At 43.3% G+C, this 24144-nt stretch overlaps 1 protein-coding gene across 1 annotated transcript in view; it reads left to right on the top strand.

Annotated features, from left to right (window-relative positions):
* LOC309545887 (glycoprotein-N-acetylgalactosamine 3-beta-galactosyltransferase 1-like) overlaps positions 1–23865 on the top strand; it is a 31154-nt gene extending 7289 nt beyond the window's left edge. The window contains exon 3 of the mRNA XM_082245303.1: positions 23631–23865. Coding sequence (XP_082101429.1) covers positions 23631–23840 — 210 coding nt within the window. The 3' untranslated portion in view covers positions 23841–23865. The remainder of the gene's footprint in view (positions 1–23630) is intronic.
* Positions 23866–24144: the final 279 nt, after the last annotated feature.

Consider the following 24144-nt stretch of genomic DNA (forward strand, 5'->3'; position numbering starts at 1 on the left):
GTCCCGAAGCCGAGCCCGCCCATTCTGTGACAATAGCGAATGAAAATTCGCTATTGTCACATGGATCCTCCTCCGGCCAATCAGGGAGCGGGTCCTCCCGCTTCCTGATTGGCCGAATGGCAAATGCCGTGCCATTGGTCGAGGTGGCGCCGGCGGGAGGACTGAGAAGATGCAGGGAGCCGCGGACCGATGATAAGCTGCTGTGATGACCGTCCGTCCGTGAGGTAAGTAAGCCGGTCTCATGGGGGGGGGACGACGCTGGCACTCTGCAATGATTGCGGGCAAATGCTGTGGCACTCTGCAATAATCATTGGGGGCATTACTGTCTCACTCTGCAATAATCATTGGGGGCATTGCTGTGGCACTCTGCAATAATCATTGGGGGCATTGCTGTGGCACTCTGCAATAATCATTGGGGGCATTGCTGTCTCACTCTGCAATAATCATTGGGGGCATTGCTGTGGCACTCTGCAATAATCATTGGGGGCATTTCTGTGGCACTCTGCAATAATCATTGGGGGCATTACTGTCTCACTCTGCAATAATCATTGGGGGCATTTCTGTGGCACTCTGACTCTGCAATAATCATTGGGGGCATTGCTGTGGCACTCTGCAATAATCATTGGGGGCAAGGCTGTCTCACTCTGCAATAATCATTGGGGGCATTGCTGTGGCACTCTGCAATAATCATTGGGGGCATTGCTGTGGCACTCTGCAATAATCATTGGGGGCAAGGCTGTCTCACTGCAATAATCATTGGGGGCATTGCTGTCTCACTCTGCAATAATCATTGGGGGCATTTCTGTGGCACTCTGCAATAATCATTGGGGGCATTGCTGTGGCACTCTGCAATAATCATTGGGGGCAAGGCTGTCTCACTGCAATAATCATTGGGGGCATTTCTGTGGCACTCTGCAATAATCATTGGGGGCATTGCTGTGGCACTCTGCAATAATCATTGGGGGCAAGGCTGTCTCACTGCAATAATCATTGGGGGCATTTCTGTGGCACTCTGCAATAATCATTGGGGGCATTGCTGTGGCACTCTGCAATAATCATTGGGGGCAAGGCTGTCTCACTGCAATAATCATTGGGGGCATTTCTGTGGCACTCTGCAATAATCATTGGGGGCATTGCTGTGGCACTCTGCAATAATCATTGGGGGCAAGGCTGTCTCACTGCAATAATCATTGGGGGCATTGCTGTCTCACTGCAATAATCATTGGGGGCATTGCTGTCTCACTGCAATAATCATTGGGGGCAAGGCTGTCTCACTGCAATAATCATTGGGGGCATTGCTGTCTCACTCTGCAATAATCATTGGGGGCATTGCTGTCTCACTCTGCAATAATCATTGGGGGCATTGCTGTCTCACTGCAATAATCATTGGGGGCATTTCTGTGGCACTCTGCAATAATCATTGGGGGCAAGGCTGTCTCACTGCAATAATCATTGGGGGCATTTCTGTGGCACTCTGCAATAATCATTGGGGGCATTGCTGTCTCACTGCAATAATCATTGGTGGCAAGGCTGTCTCACTGCAATAATCATTGGGGGCATTTCTGTGGCACTCTGCAATAATCATTGGGGGCATTGCTGTGGCACTCTGCAATAATCATTGGGGGCATTGCTGTCTCACTGCAATAATCATTAGGGGCATTTCTGTGGCACTCTGCAATAATCATTGGGGGCATTGCTGTGGCACTCTGCAATAATCATTGGGGGCAAGGCTGTCTCACTGCAATAATCATTGGGGGCATTGCTGTCTCACTGCAATAATCATTGGGGGCATTGCTGTCTCACTGCAATAATCATTGGGGGCAAGGCTGTCTCACTGCAATAATCATTGGGGGCATTGCTGTCTCACTCTGCAATAATCATTGGGGGCATTGCTGTCTCACTCTGCAATAATCATTGGGGGCATTGCTGTCTCACTGCAATAATCATTGGGGGCATTTCTGTGGCACTCTGCAATAATCATTGGGGGCAAGGCTGTCTCACTGCAATAATCATTGGGGGCATTTCTGTGGCACTCTGCAATAATCATTGGGGGCATTGCTGTCTCACTGCAATAATCATTGGTGGCAAGGCTGTCTCACTGCAATAATCATTGGGGGCATTTCTGTGGCACTCTGCAATAATCATTGGGGGCATTGCTGTGGCACTCTGCAATAATCATTGGGGGCATTGCTGTCTCACTGCAATAATCATTGGGGGCATTTCTGTGGCACTCTGCAATAATCATTGGGGGCATTGCTGTGGCACTCTGCAATAATCATTGGGGGCAAGACTGTCTCACTGCAATAATCATTGGGGGCATTGCTGTCTCACTGCAATAATCATTGGGGGCATTTCTGTGGCACTCTGCAATAATCATTGGGGGCAAGGCTGTGGCACTCTGCAATAATCATTGGGGGCATTTCTGTGGCACTCTGCAATAATCATTGGGGGCATTGCTGTGGCACTCTGCAATAATCATTGGGGGCATTGCTGTGGCACTCTGCAATAATCATTGGGGGCATTGCTGTTGCACTCTGCAATAATCATTGGGGGCATTGCTGTCTCACTCTGCAATAATCATTGGGGGCAAGGCTGTGGCACTCTGCAATAATCATTGGGGGCAAGGCTGTGGCACTCTGCAATAATCATTGGGGGCATTGCTGTGGCACTCTGCAATAATCATTGGGGGCATTGCTGTGGCACTCTGCAATAATCATTGGGGGCATTGCTGTGGCACTCTGCAATAATCATTGGGGGCAAACCTGTATCCTGTCTGTATCCTCTGATCGCCACCTGTATCCTGTCTGTATCCTCTGATCACCACCACCTGTATCCTGTCTTTACTAGTAATGGCAGCGATCATTAGAGGGACTGCGACATTGCGGTGGACGAATCTGACACTAAATTACACTTTGTATATTGACCCCCCAAAATAATACCTAGCCACCCCTTTGCCACCCCTGTTTTAAAAGTCTAGCTCCGCCACTGGTTGGTGGAGAGTGTGATGAGTCTGAACTGAAGCAGTATGGGTGGAAATGTACATGGCTGTGCGTAATACAAAGATTATCATTGGAGTTTGTTCTATACTTCCCAGTATTAATGAGGAGGTGGAGACTCAGCTCCTGGCACAGATAGAAAGGGCTGGGACAGTGACAATAATGGGGCATTTTAACTACTTAGACATTGACTGGAGTAATGGCACTACTGGAACAGTTAAAGGGCAAAAATGTATAAACCTATTACAAAACAATTTTATGGTACAGTTTATTGAGGCCCCCACTAGAAATGATGCTCTGTTGGAACTGGTAATCTCAAACCATGCAGAGCTTATTCATAATGTTCATATAAAAGAACATCTGGGTAGCAGTGACCATAATATAATTTCATTTAATGTTAGCTGTAAGCAAAGAACACATACAGGAAATACAAAAAAAACGTAACTTTAGGAGAGCAAATTTTCCAAGAATGAGGGCTGCTCTCCAGGATTTAGACTGGGAGGGAATATTGGCATAGATGAACACAGAACAAAATTTTCAAAAAGACCGTATGCAAACTCACTGCAAAGTATATTCCCATGGGCAATACGTTTAAAAGGCTAAAAATAAAACCTATGTGGCTCACGACCAAAGTTAAAAAAGCTATAAATAATAAAAAAAGAGCTTTTTAAAAAATATAAAAAATGAAGGAACATTATCATTGTTTAATTGTTACAAAGAATATACCATAATATGTAAAAAGGAAATCAAGGATGCAAAAATTTAAAATGAATGATAGATTGAAAAAGATAGTAGGACAAACCCCCAAAAATTCTTCAAATATATTAATAGTAAAAAGGTCAGGTCAGAGCATTTAGGCCCCTTAGAAAATAATCAGGAGTAGGTGACTGGGGACAAAGAGAGGGCAAATTTTTTAAATACTTTATTCAGCTCTGTGTATACAAAGGAGCATGGGGGAGCCCATGACCATAATGAGGGCGGTATTGACACAGCCCCAAATGATCCACAATGGCTCAAAAGTGATATGTTCCAGAAATATTTAGTGAGAATAAGGGTGGATAAAGCACCTGGACCAGATGGCATCCACCCATGCATCCTAAGAGAATTGAGCGCTGTAATTTCTAAGCCTTTGTTTCTAATTTTTAAGGACTCGTTAAGGACTGGAATAGTACCACTGGATTGGCGTAGAGCCAATGTGGTGCCTATATTTAAATGGGATCAAAGTCTTTGCCAAGTAACTATAGACCTGTTAGTTTAACTTCTATAGTTGGGAAGATATTTTAGAGTTTAATAAAAGACCACATAGATGAGTTCTTGCTGGAAAAAAATATTTTAAGCAACAGAGAGCATGGATTCATGAAAGACAGAAGTTGTCAAACAAACCTGATTTCTTTTTATGAGGAGGTAAGTAAAACCTTGGACAGAGGGGTGGCGGTGGACGTAGTATACTTGGATTTTGCAAAAGCATTTGACACAGTTCCCCACACATGGCTAATGTGTAAGGTAAAGTCTACTGGCTTGGAAAGATCAGTTTGTAAATGGATAGAAAATTGGCTAAAAGATAGAATTCAGAGAGTAGTGGTTAATGATTCTTACTCTGAATGGTCTAAGGTTATCAGTGGTGTACCCCAAGGTTCAATGTAGGGACCCTTCCTTTTTAATATCTTTATAAATGATATAGGGTCTTGGATTAAAAGTACAATTTCAGTCTTTGCAGATGACACCAAGCTTTGCAGTGGAATAACTTCTTTACAGGATGTCTCCAACTTACAAGCTGACCTCAATGCACTGTTTCATTGGGCAACTATGTGGCAAATGAGGTTTAATGTTGGTAAATGTAAAGTTATGCACTTAAGGGCTAAGAATATGCATGCAGCATACATGCTAGGGGGAGTAGAACTGGGGGAATCCATAGCGGAGAAGGATCTGGGTGTTCTGGTAGATCATAAGCTTAATAATAGCATGCAATGCCAAGCTGTGGTTTCCAAAGCAAGCAAACTCCTTTCTTGTATTAACAGAGGCATGGACTCCAGAGAGAGAGATATCATTTTGCCCCTGTACAAATCATTAGTAAGACCTCATCTGGAATATGCAGTTCAATTTTGGGCACCAGTTCTTAAAAAGGATACCGGGGAACTGGAGAAAGTGCACAGATGGGCAACCAAACTGATAAGAGGCACGGAGGACCTCAGCTATGAGAAAAGATTAGAGGAACTGAATTTATTCTCTCTTGAAAAGATGAGATTAAGGGGGGATTTGATCAACATGTATAAATACATAAGGGGTCCATATAGTGAACTTGGTGTTGAGTTATTCACTTTAAGGTCAACACAGAGGACAAGGGGGCACTCTTTACGTCTAGAGGAAAACAGATTTTGTTTCCAAATACGGAAAGGTTTCTTCACCGTAAGAGCTGTGAAAATGTTGAGTAGACTCCCTCCAGAGGTGGTTCTGGCTAGTTCAGTAGATTGCTTTAAAAAAGGCCTGGATTCCTTCCCGGGTGAACATAATATAAATGGGTACTAATATTTACCGATTGCCTCTCGGGGATCAGAAAGGAATTGTTTTCCTCTGCTATAGAAAATTGGATCATGCTTTGCTGGGATTTTTTCACCTTCCTCTGGATCAACCGCGGGTATAGGATTGTGTATATGGGATTGTATGGTTGGGTTTTATTTACTGTTTTTTTTTTGTTTTTTATTGGTTGAGCCAGATGGACTTGTGTCTTTTTTCAACCTGACTAACTATGTAACTATGGGTAGCATTTAATATCTTAAGTTGCCAGATGACTTGGGTAGCAGTGTGCATGTTATATTATTATTCCTAATGTAGAGTTCTTCTCTAGACTTGCTCAGTATCCCTGTTTGTTAGGCATATCCTTTTTACTGGGACAGGTCCTTGTGCAGCAAGCAGCAAAACTGTATGCTGTTACATCCTTATATTTATTAATGCTTGTTTGCTGCAAAGCCATTTGCTTATATTCCTAAGCCATGAGTGTTACCTCATTCTGAAAGAGTTTTTCTTTCAGGGGTATGGGAAGCGAACTATGGGCTCTTGCCATTTTAGTCCCCACGGATTGGCAGGCATCATGCACCGCTTAAAATTGGGCCTGTGCCACTCATGCCTTGGCAGGCAAAGCCCTGTATGAGTAATGACACCTAAAAGGTTGTAACATTTACTAAACATGTAGACCATACACTCTAAAGGAGTCATTTGCACTCACACTGTGGGCACATCCACTCATTCCAGACTCTTACAAAGAGAAGATGAAGATGAATATATCTGTATAAACTCTGCTAGTTCAAGCAGCCAAGGATAAAGGTGACAATGCTTAACAAGCTGTCACATTCATTTAAACACATGGTCAATAAACTGTAAAGGAAGTGTTTCCACTCAATCGCTCCAATGTTAGGAATGGTCCATGCATTAGTCCATAATCCTGTTAAGATGACGGTTGACGCGTTTCGAGGCTCAGCCTCTTCCTCAGAGCCATCGAAACACGTCAGCCGTCATCTTAACAGGATTATGGACTAATGCATGGACCATTCCTAACATTGGAGCGATTGAGCTTGATATGACTATTTTCTACCTTTGTTTGTGAGTAGCTATTTTATATGTTGTACTAATAAAGCCTATTACTGAGGATAATGCGCTAGGTCGGTGCACCCTTTTTTTGTTTCTTTTTGCCTGTAGTACTGTTGGACTACCCCAGTCCTTTTTGGGCAGCAAGACTCTAGCCATCCGAGACGCCACATGTGAGTCCCGTGGGAAGTGTGGTCGGGTGGATTCTAAGCGAAGGAGAGAGGTGGTATCACCTTATTGTTTTGGAGCAGTGTTTCCACTCACCCTGTGCAGGGGTTACCTACAGTATTCTGGCAATGAGGAGTTTCCAAGCCTTCACAGGCAAAGGGAAAATATGGATGAATATTACTGTAAGAATACTGCTTTGTTCAAGCAACCAAGGATAAAGATGACAACACCTAACAGGTTGTCAGATTCGTTAAGCATGGGGTCAACACACTCCAAAGGAGTGTTTCCACTCACCCTGTGAGGGGGTTACCTATTCTGGCAATGAGCAGTCTCCAAGGCTTCCCAGGCAAACAATCCTCTCCAGACTCTTCCAAAGAGAAGATACGGATGGACATGAACATGAATCCTGCTGGTTCAAGCAGCCAAGGACAAGGATGACGACAACTAACAGACTGTCTCATTCATTAAACATGTAGTCAATACACTCTAAAGGAGTCATTTCCACTCACCCTGTAAAGGGACAGGATCCAGGAAATTGGCACATGTCTCCTACCTAGCCCGAATAAACTTTGGGCTGTCCATCCTGATCAGCTGGGATGTGGTCCCTGTGCTTACGTGATAATTGCATCGTCTATCAGTTATATCTATCAGTCTATCATCTTCTGCTGGTCACTGGTGCGGCATATGAGGTATAAATCACTCTCGATTGGGAAGCAGTGCAATATCATAGCTGGAGTGGATACTTGCTTTATTATTACTGAGATACTGAGCTTCCTTAAAGTGGAACTTTACTCTCTCAATCAACATTGATTATGTTTAATCCTTATGCTGCTAGCATTAGTAAATAGATAGGAAAGTATATCATATTTACTTGTTTTAAACTTTTTTTCAGACTTCCTGATTTTTTGCCTGGACAAATGATACATCCCAGGAGTCTTTAGGTGAGTTCCTGAGCTAAGGGCAGATGGATTCAAGGAAGTAAATGATACATTAATCATCTGCCCTTTCTAAAGATGGCCATGATCAGAAATGTTAGGTGGATGTTTTTCAAAATGATTTCTCAGCAAAATAAAGCATGGAGACATGGATGGATGGGGGAGATTGCTTTGAATAATAAAAATTAAAAGCATTTTTGGTTCGTAGTGCTCAGATCAGTTGCAGTTCCACTTTAAGCATGAGGCCCTGCACTGCTGCTTAATAGCCATTGAACAAGCTCAGTGTTTTTTGCCTGCATTTTGTTTCTGCTGAAAAACAAATGCCAACCCCAAATAAAGACTAGTGCTGCCAAAGAAGCTAGGGGACAGTGCCCATCTGCTTCCCATGCAAAGAGCCCTCTTCACACTCTTCCAAAGAGAAGATGCGGATGAACATGATTCGTTTGAATACTGCTTTGTTCAAGCAGTTAATGATGAAGATGACAAGGACCAAAAGTTTGTCACAATTCATTAGCCACATAGTCAAGACACTCTAAAGGAATTGCTTCCACTCAACCTGTGCAGAGATTATCTATTCTGGCAACCAGTCAACAAGTCTCAGAGCCTTGTGAGGATATCAATCCTCCTCAGACTCTTCTAAGAAAATGCAGATGAGCATTACTGTATGGATCCTTTTTTGTTCAAGTAGCCAGTGATTAAGATGATGTTGAACACAATGATCACAGTTCATTAAGCATGTGGTTAAGACACTCTAAATGAGCTGTTGAACTCATCTATTCTAGGATGATCTATTCTAGCAATGTTCAGTTTTCCTTCCAAAACTCAGGCCAACCAACCTTCGTCAGACTCTTCCAAGGAAGAAGGTGCGGATGAGGGTGACCTTTGTTCAGTTTTTGAGTCACCCTTTGTGAGGCTGGTAAGATGCCTTAAGACAGAAGGAAAGCAGTGGAAGTATATCCAGAAGTGCCTCCAAAGATGGCTTTGCAATTTTCCTGAAATTTGACTGAATTAAAGCTCATTCTAGAAAAATGTTGCAAAAAACCTGTTTTCACAGCAGGATGTTAGTTATGCCCTGTGAATAGGAAGGTGTCCAGCGTTTGGAGTCACCCCTTTAGGTCAGTGTTTCCCTTATGGAATTGGCCAAATACATGATTTTACCATTAGAAGATTAATTCACTGCATTGGTTATAGCAGATGATGCTTAAATGGACAACAAGGTTCTGTGATTGGGGATAGTCTGGCTCTCTGCCTCAAGGTAAATGTCTGAGTCAGAGGAGACTGCAGCGCAAGAGTCAGTTTCCATGAGGTTAGCCTCTGCAGTCCTGGCTGGGAGTCCAGGAAAAACTGGAAGGCCAACACATCATCCAGAAGTCAGCAAGGAGCTAAATCCAAGGATTCTTCCTGGTATTTTGGGGATTGTATTACCCACACATGCCCCCCCCCCCCAATCCCAACCGGACCCTTATCCGAGCATGCAGCCTGGCAGGTCAGGAAAGAGGGGGGCGAGCGAACCATGTTGATGGGGACAAGGGCCTTAATCAGGGTGCAGAATGCACTGTGCAGTGCTCAGGACATTGCAGGGTGTTTGGCAGGGCGAACACCCTGCTAATTCGATTTATTGGTACACGGAATAAATTTTACATTTTTTTAGAAGATATATATCACATATCATAAGTTTATCCAATCTATGCTCTGATACAACACATTGAAGATTTATTTATTTATTTATTAGCACATTTTTACTGATTTATATCCATTGCACTTTTTTCAATATAATTTGTATTATCACTGTACATCACATAGACATCCCTTGGAGCACGGTACTTCCCCCCTTATTTTCTACCCTGCTAATTCGGCTGTCCAGTGAATGGCTGAACAGGCAAATGTTCGGCCCGAACTCATGCTCGAGCCGAATCTTCCGCCCCTCCCTAGTGCTGAATTGTCCTGGCGTTCCTCTCTTCACCAGTCAGTGCCTGCATGCCTGATGATTATCGGGACCATGGTCTCTCCTGTCCTTGTGTTGAGTGGCGCAGTGGAGAAGGTACCCTTTCCAGAGGGGGTTTTCTTCAATAGTGGATATGCAATTATGCCCTAAACTATTCATCTCACAGACACCTAGTACAATATCTTCTCAGTTGCCAGACAGTGATACAAGGACCAGTTTTGCATCGACCTCCCGAGAAGCTCAAGTTAGCAGCCTGGATTTAGAGAGGTGGAGATTTGTGGATATTGGTTGCTCTTTGAGAATCGTGGTTACCCTCATGGAAGCACAGAAGAGAAGCATGAACAAAATCTGGTTAAATTTTAAATAATACGTTATTAGTAACAAACAACTAACCAGGTGCGTACCAATGGGGGGGCGGTCCACCCCGGGTGCCACATATTGAGGAGGGTGTCAGACAGGCTGGTTCCCCCGCCGTGTATCTGGCATGTTTGGGTCCCAGGCATCTTCATTCTGGGACAATGCAGTATCCCAGAATGAAACAGAAACACAGCAGCCAGCCAGCTATATTTATTTTTTAATCCCGATCCTTAACTGGTTGCTACCCGCCTGCCGTCTGGCGTCTAGCAACCAGTGACATCACTGACAGAAGCCGACTGATGCCCCAAGCATTCACAGCAGAGGAGGATTTAACTTCCTCCTCCTCCGTGCCATAGCTCCGCCTCCCCCACCTCCCCCACCTCCTCCTCTTCTCCGCAGCAGTGGCATGCTCTCAGGGAGAGAGAGTGCTGAAGAAGCAGGTAAGTGGGTTAGGGTTTAAATAACATTCATGCCGCTGCCTCAAGAGGAGAGGAGATCAGAACACCTGCTGTCTGCTAATGGGGAGGACAGAGCATGGAGGGCCTACCTCCTGTCTGCTGGGGGGGTGGGACAGAACTTCTGTTCCCCCCCTCAGCAGACAGGAGGTAGGCCCTCCATGCTCTGTCCCCCCCCCCCAGCAGACAGGGGGTAGGCCCTCCATGCTTCTGCCCCCCCCACCTAGCAGACAGGAGGTAGCCCCTCAATGCTATCTGTACCCCCCCCCCCAGCAGACAGGAGGTAGGCCCTCCATGCTTCTGCCCCCCCCACCTAGCAGACAGGCGGTAGCCCCTCCATGCCTCTGCCCCCCCCTTAGCTAGCAGACAGGAGGTAGCCCCTCCATGCTTCTGTACCCCCCCCCCCCCAGCAGACAGGAGGTAGGCCCTCTATGCTTCCGCCCCCCTCCACCTAGCAGACAGGAGGTAGCCCCTCCATGCTTCTGTACTCCCCCCCCAGCAGACAGAAGGTAGGCCCTCCATGCTTCTGTTCCCCGCCTCCTGTCACAGAAGCATGGAGGGGCTACCTCCTGTCTGCTGGGGGGGGGGGCAGAAGCATGGAGGACCTACCTCCTGTCTGCTGGGAGGAGGGGTACAGAAGCATGGAGGGGCTACCTCCTGTCTGCTGGGGGGGGGGGTACAGAAGCATTGAGGGCCTACCTCCTCTCTTCTGGGGGGGTACAGAAGCATGGAGGCCTACCTCCTGTCTGCTGGGGGGGGGGGACAGAAGAATGGAGGGGCTACCTCCTGTCTGCTAGGGGGGTACAGAAGCATGGAGGGCCTACCTCCTGTCTGCAGGGGAGGGGACAGAAGCATGGAGGGGCTGCCTCCTGTCTGCTGGGGGGGGGGCAGAAGCATGGAGGGGCTACCTCCTGTCTGCTGGGGGGGGGGGGATAGAAGCATGGAGGGCCTATCTCCTGTCTGCTGGGGGGGGGGGCAGAAGCATGGAGGGGCTACCTCCTGTCTGCTGGGGGGGGGGGATAGAAGCATGGAGGGCCTATCTCCTGTTTGCTGGGGGGGGGGACAGAAGCATGGAGGGGCTACCTCCTGTCTGCTAGGGGGGGTACAGAAGCATGGAGGGCCTACCTCCTGTCTGCTGGGGGGGGGGGGTACAGAAGCATGGAGGGACTAACCCCTGTCTGCTGGGGGGGGGGGACAGAAGCATGGAGGGGCTGCCTCCTGTTTGCTAGGGGTGAGGGTACAGAAGCATGGAGAGGCTGCCTCCTGTCTGCTGGGGGGAGGGGGGAACAGAAGCATGGAGGGGCTACCTCCGGTCTGCTAAGGGGGAGGACAGAAGTATGGAGGGCCTATTGCAAAGGGGAGATATTAATTGATTTGCGCAAAAGTTATAGCGTTATTTCACTTTTCATAATAAATAGAATCCTCTTGCAATATAATTTCTGGCCCAGCAATCCCAATGCTCTCTCACTTACCTAATCCACAAAGTTGTTTTTCTCTGAGTTTTAAAACATTCTCAGTGTGTTTGCATCACAAAAAAAGGGTTTGATAGGGCGTGTAATACCAGTCTTGACCATACCTTCTTTATTACTATACCGCCACCTACTTCTTCCCTTAAGGTGACCATACACATTACAATCTGATTGTACAATCTCTTTTAGATCTTCAACCAGCTATGTAGTGCAAGGGCCTGTCTGATTTGATACAAATGAAATGGATTATATTTGTATGTACAATTAGCACTGTACAGAATATACACTGTGATACAAAATAAAAAAACAATTTACTGCTATGCACCAATGGTATTTTCCACCACACCAAATAAAATTCTTAAGCAAAAAATGCAGCACAAATTGTCAGTGAAACACCCGAAATAAAAAATGTGTTACAGGTGAATTCCATTCAACATAAACTTGTGGAAAATCTTTAGTGTTTTCTCAGATATTCATTCTTGTTTCTTGTTACCACTCGAACCATTCAGTGCAATCTATATGCCCACCTTCTTTTGTGGACCTCAAATAAATCAAGGTCATAAACGCATGTGTATTTTTATCCAACGTGATATCCAGAACTTATCCCTCCTTCTTCTTCTCTTCCACTCTCATAAGATATGATAACATGCAAAAGAAATGAGGTATATAGTGTTATCTGTACACACAGTGTGATACTCCATGTCTTAAGTGAGTGAAAGAGAAGGAGGGATAAGTGCTGGATATAACGTTGTATAAAATACACATGCGTTTATGACTCTTTATTTATTCGAGGTCCAGAAATGAAGGTGAGCATATACATTGCACCAAATGAGTGAAAACACGGAAGATTTTTCACAAGTTTATGTTATATGAGATGGACTTGTAACACATTTTTGGGCTTTTATTACAGGTGTTTCACTGACAATTTTGTGCTGCAATTTTTTAAGAACTTAACAACTTGCCTACTGGATCAGGCCAATTTTCAGTGCTGTCACATTTTGAATGCCAATTATGCGGTCATGCAACACTGTACTCCTGAAATGTTTATAATTTTTTCACACAGATAGAGCTTTCTTTTGGTGGTATTTAACCACTTAACGCAAACTACATCGGCTGACTTTAAGTGGTTGTACTGGGATGATGCCTCTAGCGTTGTTTAGAGCCGGTGGTCAGCTTTCCGGCGGTAATGACGATGCAGCTCGGGAGCCACTCGATCGTTACCCCTGCAAGCGGGAGGGGACGCTCCCCTCCTTCCGCCGCCTTCCGCGGCTCTGTCCGGGTCTCTTGTCCCAGCGGGAGGCCCGAGCAACCAGCCGGTGCGTCCACCGGCTGGATGAAGTCCCGATCTAAGCTGGATGTGGCTTTGATCGGGTCTCCGATGAGGTAACCCGGAGGCGGCGTCCATGAGGTCACTTCCAGGTTACTCGGCTAAAGGCGGCAGTTTCAAAAAGTGAATGTATTTAAAAATGCCGTTTTCGGCGTTTTGAATTCATGGAAGTGTAGTGGAGGGGTCTAGCGTCTTTTAGACCCCGATCCCTCCATAAAGAGTACCTGTCACTGCATATTGCTGTCACAAGGGATGTTTACATTGCTTGTGATAGCAATAAAAGTGATCAGATTTTTTTTTAAAAAACCTGTGTTAAAAAAAGAAAAATAAATAAATAGGAAAAAAAAATGTAGCCGCCCCCGTCACCGTGAGCTCGCGCACAAAAGAAAACGTATATGGAAGTTGCGCCGTGAATTAAATCGCTGTTCAAACCACACATGTGAGGTATCACCATGATTAACAAGCAAAAAATTGGGGGAGTAAACCCTGAACATGTATATCTAAAGCCGGTGCAGCTATGGACCAAGCAACATGTATATTAGAAAAGAATAGTGCACACATGCAAAATAAATTACTACCAAATATGGAGACAATACATAAATAAAAATGGGGATTTAGTCACCATGATTGCCAGAGCGTGAGCAATAATTTAAAAAAAGAGCTACACTCTAACTCTAAAGTGGTAACCATTAAAGAATTTTAAAGCGTTGCCTATGGAGATTTTTATTGATCGTAGTTTGTCGCCATTCCACGGGTGTGCGCAATTTTAAGCCGTAACATGCTGGGTATCTATTTACTCGGCGTAACAATTAAAAAAAGATTTAAGATTGATGAAAGAAAAAAAAACCAGCGTGAGATGATAACCGGGTTCTGTTTACTTCCATGATCAGATGTCATTGGCTGACAGCTAATCACATGGTAAAGGGACGCTGTGACTGGCCCTTTACCCTGCTCAGCTTTAAAATAGGATATTAGCCATAAATGGAGTGCATTGCTTTCAATAAATTGGCAGTGGCACTCTTCAACATTATACACCAATTTTACCAAAATTATTTGCCAGTTTAATTTCTCTGCCTGTCTTGGGTCATTATCAATGCAAGCAAAAGGCACAGTTTACAAATGACTCTTTGTAAAGGTTGCACCATCCAGTGCAAAGGTTTCAAGATTGGTTCCTGGAAATGTCCCCAAAATTCCCCTAGTTATCCTCTTGCCCCTTCCAATGCCAGGAGGGCATTCACGGACATCCTCCTGTGATTGTGCTGCCCGTGTGCCCTCTGCCATGCACGGGCGTCGCGCTCTGTGATCTTCAAGTCAACCAATGACAGCTGATCACAGGATGTACACACAAGCCAGGTATTGGCTTGTCTCTCCTCACACCGATAGTGCCCTCCAGTGCTGCTAGTCAGTGCTTAGTAGTGCTGCCAATCAGTAGGTGCCCACCAGTGCCACCTATTGGTGCCCATCAGTGCTGCCAATCAGTGTTCATCAGTGCCTCATCATTAGTGTCACCTATCAGTGCCACCTATCAGTGTCCATGAGTGCTGCCTATCAGAGCCCATCATTGCAGCCTCATCAGTGCCTCCTCATCAGTGCTCACCAATGCCGCCTCATCATCGCCCATAAGTGCAGCCTATCAGTGCCCATCAGTGCAGCCTCATCAGCGCACATCAGTGAAGGAGAAAAATTACCTATTTGCAAAATTTAATAACAAACTATGAAAAAATATGTTTTCAAAATTTTGGCTCTTTGTTTAGCAAAAAAATAAAAAAAACAGTGGTGATTAAATTCCACAAAAGAAATCTCTGTTTGTGTGAAAAAAAAGATAACATTTTTGTTTGGGTACAGTGTTGCATGACTGAGCAATTGTCATTTAAACTCTGGAAGCGCTGAAAGCTGAAAATTGGCCTGGGCAGGAAGGGGGTAAAAGTACCCAGTAGGCAAGTGGTTAAGCATAAATATGCATCAGTATTTTTCATTTATTAAACAACATTGCCATGGCTTCTTTTCAGTATGCCATAGCTAACTAGGGCTATTCTAGGAAAGAAAAAACTGAGCTAATAACACAATACGGTATCTCTTTATTCTACTCTTTGGCAACATGGTGATGTAGACAGTGTTGGCACAGGGAAAGTAGTAAAGGACAGGAGAAAAGCAGCGTTACAAACACATTCGGGTGCGTTTAGACGGGTTCAGGTGTATCAAGCATTTGGGGGTTCATTCATTTTATTGGCCAGAATAGTAATTTATTCTGGCCATTAAAATTAATGAATGCTCAAGCACTAAACGTGCCTAGTGTTTAGGCATGATTACATGCATTTTAGGTTTTTATGCCCAAATGCTTCTTTCCTAAATGCGAATTTGGTGCGTTCAGATTTCTGTCCCTAAACGCCCCTGCCTCTAAATGCCTGTAAAACGCTTATTTGTGCATGGACACATAGGCTAACATAGAAGGGCGTTTAGGGGCAGAAAAAAAAAAAAAAAAGTTAAATGTAAAAAGGAATAGGCATTTGATAGCTACAGTGTGCATTGAGGTCTTATTAAGAAATAAAAAAATATATATAATATTTATTATAATATACATTTTTTTTGTTTTTGTTTTCAGTGTTTGCTTTAACTAGCTTTGTCTGCAGATCAAAGCTCATCATTTTGATCTTCAGATGAATGAAACAGAGTAATGTTTATAACATTCTGAGTTGGTCTTTAGATTGAAAGCGTATATCTAAACCTCACAACAAAAAAGTAATATGTGCAGTGTGCCAGTCTTTGGATGTGGTTGTAGCATTATTATCCTTTTTTTTAGGCTTTTTGTTTCTGGAAACCCTGCCAATAACACACTTCCTGTTCCTATGTGACAATGCTCACTCAATGTACTGTATACATGCAGGGGGGGGGGGGGGCAGCATTGTTACCTTAGAACAGGACTACAAACACCTTCATTTCTCCCCTTCTCTATCACATGGGGGGGGGGGGTGTAGTCCTCAGAGATGGCAACAATGTTAGCTGATAACGGTGCAGCACTGGCAGGCAGTACATGGATTTATCAGCAGGAAGCATTTTGCATTCATTAAACCGATATGACAAAACACTTCCAATGGTATATTAAATACGCCAAAGAGGAGCAAAGAAGAGAAGTTCTTGGTTAGGGTTTACATACACTTTAGGGCATATTTATTAGGCAGTGAATATGACTTTCACCAAGGATTCACTGGTGGTGAATAAATCACTGTCATTTAAAAACACAAGGACCTGTAAGAGTTACCTACAGTGAATGTCAGGTGAATATCAGATTCACTGCTTTTAAGTATGTGCCATAGACTTTCTATATGGATTCAACAGTCCAATGACATTATTTACATACTCAACTGCAATCCAGAATATGGTACATTGATCTTTTTTATTTTAGTTTGGATAGATAGAGATTATTTATACATTATCTCACAAAAGTGAGTACACCCCTCACATTTTTGTAAATATTTCATTATATCTTTTCATGTGACAACACTGAAAAAATTATACTTTTCTACAATGTAAAGTAGTGAGTGTACAGTTTTTATAACAGTGTAAATTTGCTGTCCCCTCAAAATAACTCAACACACAACCATTAATGTCTACACCGCTGGCAACAAATGTGAGTACACCCCTAAGTCAAAATGTCCAAATTGGGCCCAAAGTGGCAATATTTTGTGTGACCCCCATTATTTTCCAGCACTGCCTTCAGTCCTCTTCCACTCCTCCATGACGACATCACAGAGCTGGTGGATGTTAGAGATCTTGCGCTCCTCCACCTTCCGTTTTGAGTATGTCCCACAGATGCTCAATTGGGTTTAGGTCTGAAGGCATGCTTGGCCAGTCCATCACCTTTACCATCAGCTTCTTTAGCAACGCAGTGGTCGTCTTGGAGGTGAGTTTGGGGTTGTTATCATGTTGGAATACTGCCGTGTGGCCCAGTCTCCGAAGGAAGGGGGTCATGCTCTGCTTCAGTATGTCACAGTACATGTTGGCATTAATGGTTCCCTCAATGAACTGTAGCTCCCCAATGCCGGCAGCACTCATGCAGCCTCAGACCATGACACTCCCACCACTATGTTTGACTGTAGGCAAGACAAACTTGTCTATGAACTCCTCACCTGGTTGGCACCACACATGCTTGACACCATCTGAACCAAATAAGTTTATCTTGTCTCATCAGACTACAGGACATGGTTCTAGTAATCCATGTCCTTAGTCTGCTTGTCTTCAGCAAACTGTTTGTGGGCTTTCTTTTGCATCATCTTTAGAAGAGACTTCCTTCTGGGATGACAGTTGTGCAAAACAATTTGATGCAGTGTGCGGCGTATGGTCTGAGCACTGACAGGCTGACCCCCCCACCCCTTCAACCCCTTCAACCTCTGCAGCAATGCTGGCAGCACTTGTATGTCTTTTTCTCAAAGACAACCTCTGGATATGATGCTGAGCACGTGCACTCAACACTCTTGGTGGACCATGACGAGGCCTGTTCTGAGTGGAACCTGTCCTGTATAAACCGCTGTATGGCCTTGGCCACCATGCTGCAGCTCAATGTCAGGGTCTTGGCAATCTACCAATAGCCTAGGCCATCTTTATGTAGCGCAACAATTCTTTTTTTCAGATCCTCAGAGAGTTCTTTGCCATGAGGTACCATGTCAAACTTCCAGTGACCAGTATGAGAGAGTGAGAGCGATAACACCAAATTTAACACACCTGCTCCCCATTCACACCTGAGACCTTGTAACACTAATGAGTCGCATGACACCTGGGAGGGAAAAGGGATAAATTGGCCCAATTTGGTCATTTTCAATCAGGGGTGTACTCACTTTTGTTGCCAGCGGTTTAGACATTAAGAGCTTTGTGTTGAGTTATTTTGAGGGGACAGCAAATTTAAACTTATACAAGCTGTACAATCACTACTTTACATTGTAGCAAAGTGTCATTTCTTCAGTGTTGTCACATGAAAAGATATAATAAAATATTCACAAAAATGTGAGGGGTGTACTCACTTTTGTGAGTTATTGTGTGTGTGTGTGTGTGTGTATATATATATATATATATATATATATATATATATATATATATATATATATATATATATATGTAAACACGGGGGCCCTTAGCTCTAGTGGTAGATGCGTTTTTCAAGGCATTTACGTCAGTCAGCACTTTGGTTTAAGGGCATGGCAGCCCATTTTTTTTATTAAAGGCATAGGTAAAGTCCAAAACATACAGGGTTTCCAACGCAGGGGTTCTTCTCCAGTCAATATATGATAATCAAAAAATGCTAGCCCACCTGGCTCTTAAGCTCTCACTCAGATTTTCAGTTGCAGTACCTCTGCTCTTTATGCTGGTCCCCAGAACATGAATTATCCAAAGCTGACAGCTTCACTCTGGCCTTAGTCCTCAGGCTGTCGCCTATCTCTTGCAGACACACACGTGCTCTGTCTGCCACCTAAAGCCTCTGACTCCTAGAGACCTCTTGTATCTCTTGGGTGGAGCCGTCTCCAACTGGGAGCTCTGAGGTGTTCCTTTACCTCCATGATAAGGGCTATGTGCTGCAAATAATAAAAATAACACTCGCGCCAAAAAAATTGTGTAAATATGAATGTATGGGAAAAATATGGGATTGCACCTGAGCACACACCCTGCTGATCATTCACAAAATATGGACATAGGGTTGGAGATTCCATCCCACCCAAGACACTATGGAATCTCCAAACTACAGAGCCCCATTCAGTTATACCAAAACCTGGAGAAAGCTGCAAAAGCAGTTTTCGCCACTGCCCATCTACGCTCTGTAGTCCTGCATGGAGCCAATGTGCACACTCTGTTTCCTTTAAATGACCATCTTTACCATGACAGAGTCTCGACCTGTCACAATATATATACGTATATATATATACATATATATACAAAGTATACAGTGGTGATCGAAAGTTTGGGCACCCCAGGTACAAATTTGTATTAATGGGCATAAAGAAGTCAAGGAAAGATGGAAAAATCTACAAAATGCATCAAATTACAGATTAGACATTCTTATAATATGTCAACAAAAGTTAGATTTTATTTCCATCATTGAACCTTTCAAAATTACAGAAAACAAAAAAATGGTGTCTGCAAAAGTTTGGGCACCCTGCAGAATTTATAGCATGCACTGCCCCCTTTGCAAGGCTGAGACCTGCCAGTGTCATGGATTGTTCTCAATCATCCTCTGGGAAGACCAGGTGATGTCAATCTCAAAGGTTTTAAATTCCCAGACTCATCTGACTTTGCCCCAACAATCAGCACCATGGGATCTTCTAAGCAGTTGTCTAGAAAACTGAAACTGAAAATAGTTGACGCTCACAAAGCTGGAGAAGGCTATAAGAAGATAGCAAAGCGTTTTCAGATGTCAATATCCTCTGTTCGGAATGTAATTAAGAAATGGCAGTCATCAGGAACAGTGGAAGTTAAAGCAAGATCTGGAAGACCAAGAAAAATATCAGACAGAACAGCTCGCAGGATTGTGAGAAAAACAATTCAAAACCCACGTTTGACTGCACGATCCCTCCAGAAAGATCTGGCAGACACTGGAGTTGTGGTACACTATTCCACTATAAAGAGATACTTGTACAAATATGGTCTTCATGGAAGAGTCATCAGAAGAAAACCTCTTCTACGTCCTCACCACAAAAATCAGCGTTTGAACTTTGCAAATGAACATATAGACAAGCCTGATGGATTTTGGAAACAAGTTCTGTGGACTGATTAAAATTGAACTTTTTGGCCGCAATGAGCAAAGGTACGTTTGGAGAAGAAGGGGCACAGAATTTAATGAAAAGAACCTCTGTCCAACTGTTAAGCATGGGGTGGATCAATCATGCTTTGGGGTTGTATTGCAGCCAGTGGCACAGGGAACATCTCACAAGTAGAAGGAAGAATGGATTCAATAAAATTTCAGCAAATTTTGGATGGTAACTTGATGCCATCTGTGAAAAAGCTGAAGTTAAAGAGAGGATGGCTTCTACAAATGGATAATGATCCTAAACACACCTCAAAATCCACGGGGGATTACATCAAGAGGCATAAACTGAAGGTTTTGCCATGGCCTTCACAATCTCCTGACCTCAATATAATTTAAAATCTATGGATAGACCTTAAAAGAGCAGTGCGTGACAGACAGCCCAGAAATCTCAAAGAACTGGAAGACTTTTGTAAGGAAGAATGGGCAAAGATACCTCAAACAAGAATTGAAAGACTCTTGGCTGGCTACAAAAAGCGTTTACAAGCTGTGATACTTGCCAAAGGGGGCAGTACAAGATATTAACTCTGCAGGGTGCCCAAACTTTTGCAGACACCATTTTTTTTGTTTTCTGTTATTTTGAAAGTGTAAATGATGGAAATAAAATCTAACTTTTGTTGACATATAAGAATGTCTAATCTGTAATTTGATGCATTTTGGAGATTTTTCCATCTTTCCTTGGCTTCTTTATGCACATTAATACAAATTTTTACCTTGGGTGCCCAAACTTTCGAACACCACTGTATATATATATATATATTATGTTTATTTTTAATAGTTCACTAAGCCATTACAAGAAAAAAAAAATGAGTCTATGGTAATTCAAGTTGTTTCAGTGGTAGGGTGTAGTGTTTAGGAAAATGGACGGATGGTCAGAATGTTCTACATTTCTACACCAATATGCAGTGCCACACACAGTTGTAAGCTGATGTAGGAAGAGTCAATAGGTTTTTGGTTACAATTGTATCTTTCTGGGTTCTCCCCTGCTAATTAGTTACAGCCCCCTCCATGCCCTATTTTGCTGTGTTATAATGCAGTTGGAGCTGGAGGCGGGGTGCACATGGGAATGAACTGAGAACAAGTTGGATGTGGTTGTGTTCTAAGCTATGCATGTTTTCCCCTCAGTGGGCCCCTCTGGGTAGGTAAAAGGATGACCCTTGGACTTGAAAACCTGTCAGTTAGGTAGTAGTTCTATATGTATACCCAAGTCTCTCCATCTTGGGTACTGGAGTTATAAATCATACACCATTATAAAAGTTATGTTCACAAAATTTTGCCTCATTATTGTTTGGTGTGTGGGTATATGAATGGGGGCCCTATGGGGGCTAGACAGAGCTAATGAAGGAGCATCCAGCTCAGAAAGGGAGCAGTGGTGGCCAGGTGATGGAAAGTCCTGATGGTGGGGTTTTCCTCAAAGTCCAGGATGCACCCCTGTGGTAAGCTACTGTACTTGGGTCCTAAGCTGGCCTGTACTCATGAAGTGGCAAGGCCTTGCAAATACAGTTATGTGAGTTCCTATCCTTGCCATAGGATGAAGTTTGTGTTAGAGATGGTAGGAGGATCTGTGTTCTGCACTTTCCCTCCTGAAATGTCTCTATATCAAAGCCTGACCACTCCTGAACAGCCATCTGGAAAATGACTTTGAGAGTGAGGATTATAAGGATTATAGGCTAGCGCTGAGGATTACAATTATTCTGATACCACTGTATAGTAGGCTGCTGCTGGTATAAAAGGTGGTGTACCTTTATAAAGTGTCTAGTGCAAAAGTATACCTGCGCTGCTAACAAAGCAAACTAATAAATAAATCTCAATAAATATAGTGTATAAATAATCTGTGTAAAGTGCTAGTGCTCAACTTACAATACACATTCCTATGTCATAAATCCCAATCAATATATGAAATATCAATCAATATAAAAAATTATAAATAAATACAAATTTTATACACGTGAAAATAATGAATGTGAATGAAGTCCTTCAATAAAAGACGTGCTTAAATAGTGACAGTCTTTATGCAAAACAATAATCCAAAGTGCTGCGTGCTTGTAAAACAAGTGCCGGTGCTCTCTCTACATGAGTAGGTGCTCCCATCCTGGACCCCTACTCACCAGAAGCCAAATAATACACCGCTTTCAGAATATCCTTAGATGGGACGAGCCTTATTGGACCATCAACTCAACAGCTTTACTGTAGATCACATCATCCAGGTATTGCTCAAAAAAATGGAAAGAGATGCTGGCATCGTGAAGTATGTAACCACTTTATTCGATGCACACAATACAAGATACACTTACAATATGGCAAAGGTTTCAAACGCCTAAAAAATCATCTAACGGGTTGCCAATCCAAACGGCTGTACTTACTCCCCGTGTCCCCGTATGTCGGAAGGTGGATGTAGTCGGGCGTAGTACGTACTCGGACGAACGGCTTGACGCGTTTCGCTCCGCACACAGAGCGTTGGGATAGGGATCCAGGAGGGGAGCACCTACTCATGTAGAGAGAGCACCGGCACTTGTTTTACGAGCACGCAGCACTTTGGATTATTGTTTTGCATAAAGACTGTCACTATTTAAGCACGTCTTTTATTGAAGGACTTCATTCACATTCATTATTTTCACGTGTATAAAATTAGTATTTATTTATAATTTTTTATATTGATTGATATTTCATATATTGATTGGGATTTATGACATAGGAATGTGTATTGTAAGTTGAGCACTAGCACTTTACACAGATTATTTACACACTATATTTATTGAGATTTATTTATTAGTTTGCTTTGTTAGCAGCGCAGGTATACTTTTGCACTTGAGAGTGAGGATTCCCTCCACTGTAAGGCCTGTTCCACACATTATTTTGGTCTAAATGAAAAAGTACAAGCAAAATTCGGAATAGTGTGTGCAGAGAGCAGTTCTCCATAGCAGCCTTTTTCAACCAGGGTGCCTTGAGGTTTCTCCAGGGGTGTCTTGGCAAAATACCTAAAATTGATAAAAAATTATATACAAGCCTGCGTTTATTACATAAAGCAACAGGTTTTCATTGTGCACCATTATGCCTTTCTAGACATTGGCATCCTAACACTCAATGACGTCATCAGTTAATAAGGAGGATGTATGTTGCCTCCACATCATCCTTGTTTGACCCTCCTCTGCACCTCTCCCTTAGCACTGGGGTGACATTAGCTGACCGATGGAAAGAAATTTAGGGAGAAGAAAAACATTGGAATACCAGTCAGTACCAGTGTTCAAAAGCGTATTTGCTTTGGAAAAATAAATCACCTCCAACATTGGGTGTCCTACGAGTGGATGTTGTTGCATTAGGTAAACTATTAGAATAGTTTTTTATATTTTAGAATGGGGTGCCTTGAGACAGTCCATAATTGTAAAGGGTGCCTTGACTGAAAAAAGGTTGAGAAACACTGATCCATAGCAATGAATGAGATTTCAGTTTATGCAAGTCTAATCGAGAAACAGTTCTGACTGCTTGCTAAGGTTGACAATTAATTGCAGGGTGCTCTTTGCCCTTTTTTCTTTTCTCTCTTTAAATTTCTAATGCTGCCTTCAGATTTCTCATTCTCAACTAATGTCTCAATATTGTATTTCCTAGGGTCCCCAGTGCTGCTCAGACCTGGCCATATCTTATCATTATGTGGATGCAGAACTCATGCACACCTTGGAATATTTCACCTACCACCTGAGAGCGTATGGATACCAGTACCGTTATCAGCCATCACTACCAGAAAAGCTTCAGTATTATAGTTCAAACGTGACTGAAGCAGGAAATATTTCTTTATCAAGTTCAACTACAAAGAAATGAAAAACTGTTATTTCACTTTACTATCCCCACAATTAAAGTAAACTAATCGTCGAATATACAATACTATACAGGGTCACATGATAGCACTGAGACTTCCTGGTGCAATATGTGGCCCACCGGCACTCTGCATGGAGCCTACAATGTCTTTGGCTATGTCAGCCTCCTGAAGCACTGGTGGAATGTCTTTGGCTATGTCAGCCTCCTGAAGCACTGGTGGAGCCTGAGAAACAAACCCCACCAACTATGTTTGTTTTTTCCTTTTCAGGGATCCGGCCATTGTTTTTCTTGCACAGTGCATGACTCA

Source organism: Pelophylax lessonae (assembly GCF_965119305.1).
Source record: "Pelophylax lessonae genome assembly, chromosome: 2".
Lineage (NCBI taxonomy): Eukaryota > Metazoa > Chordata > Amphibia > Anura > Ranidae > Pelophylax > Pelophylax lessonae.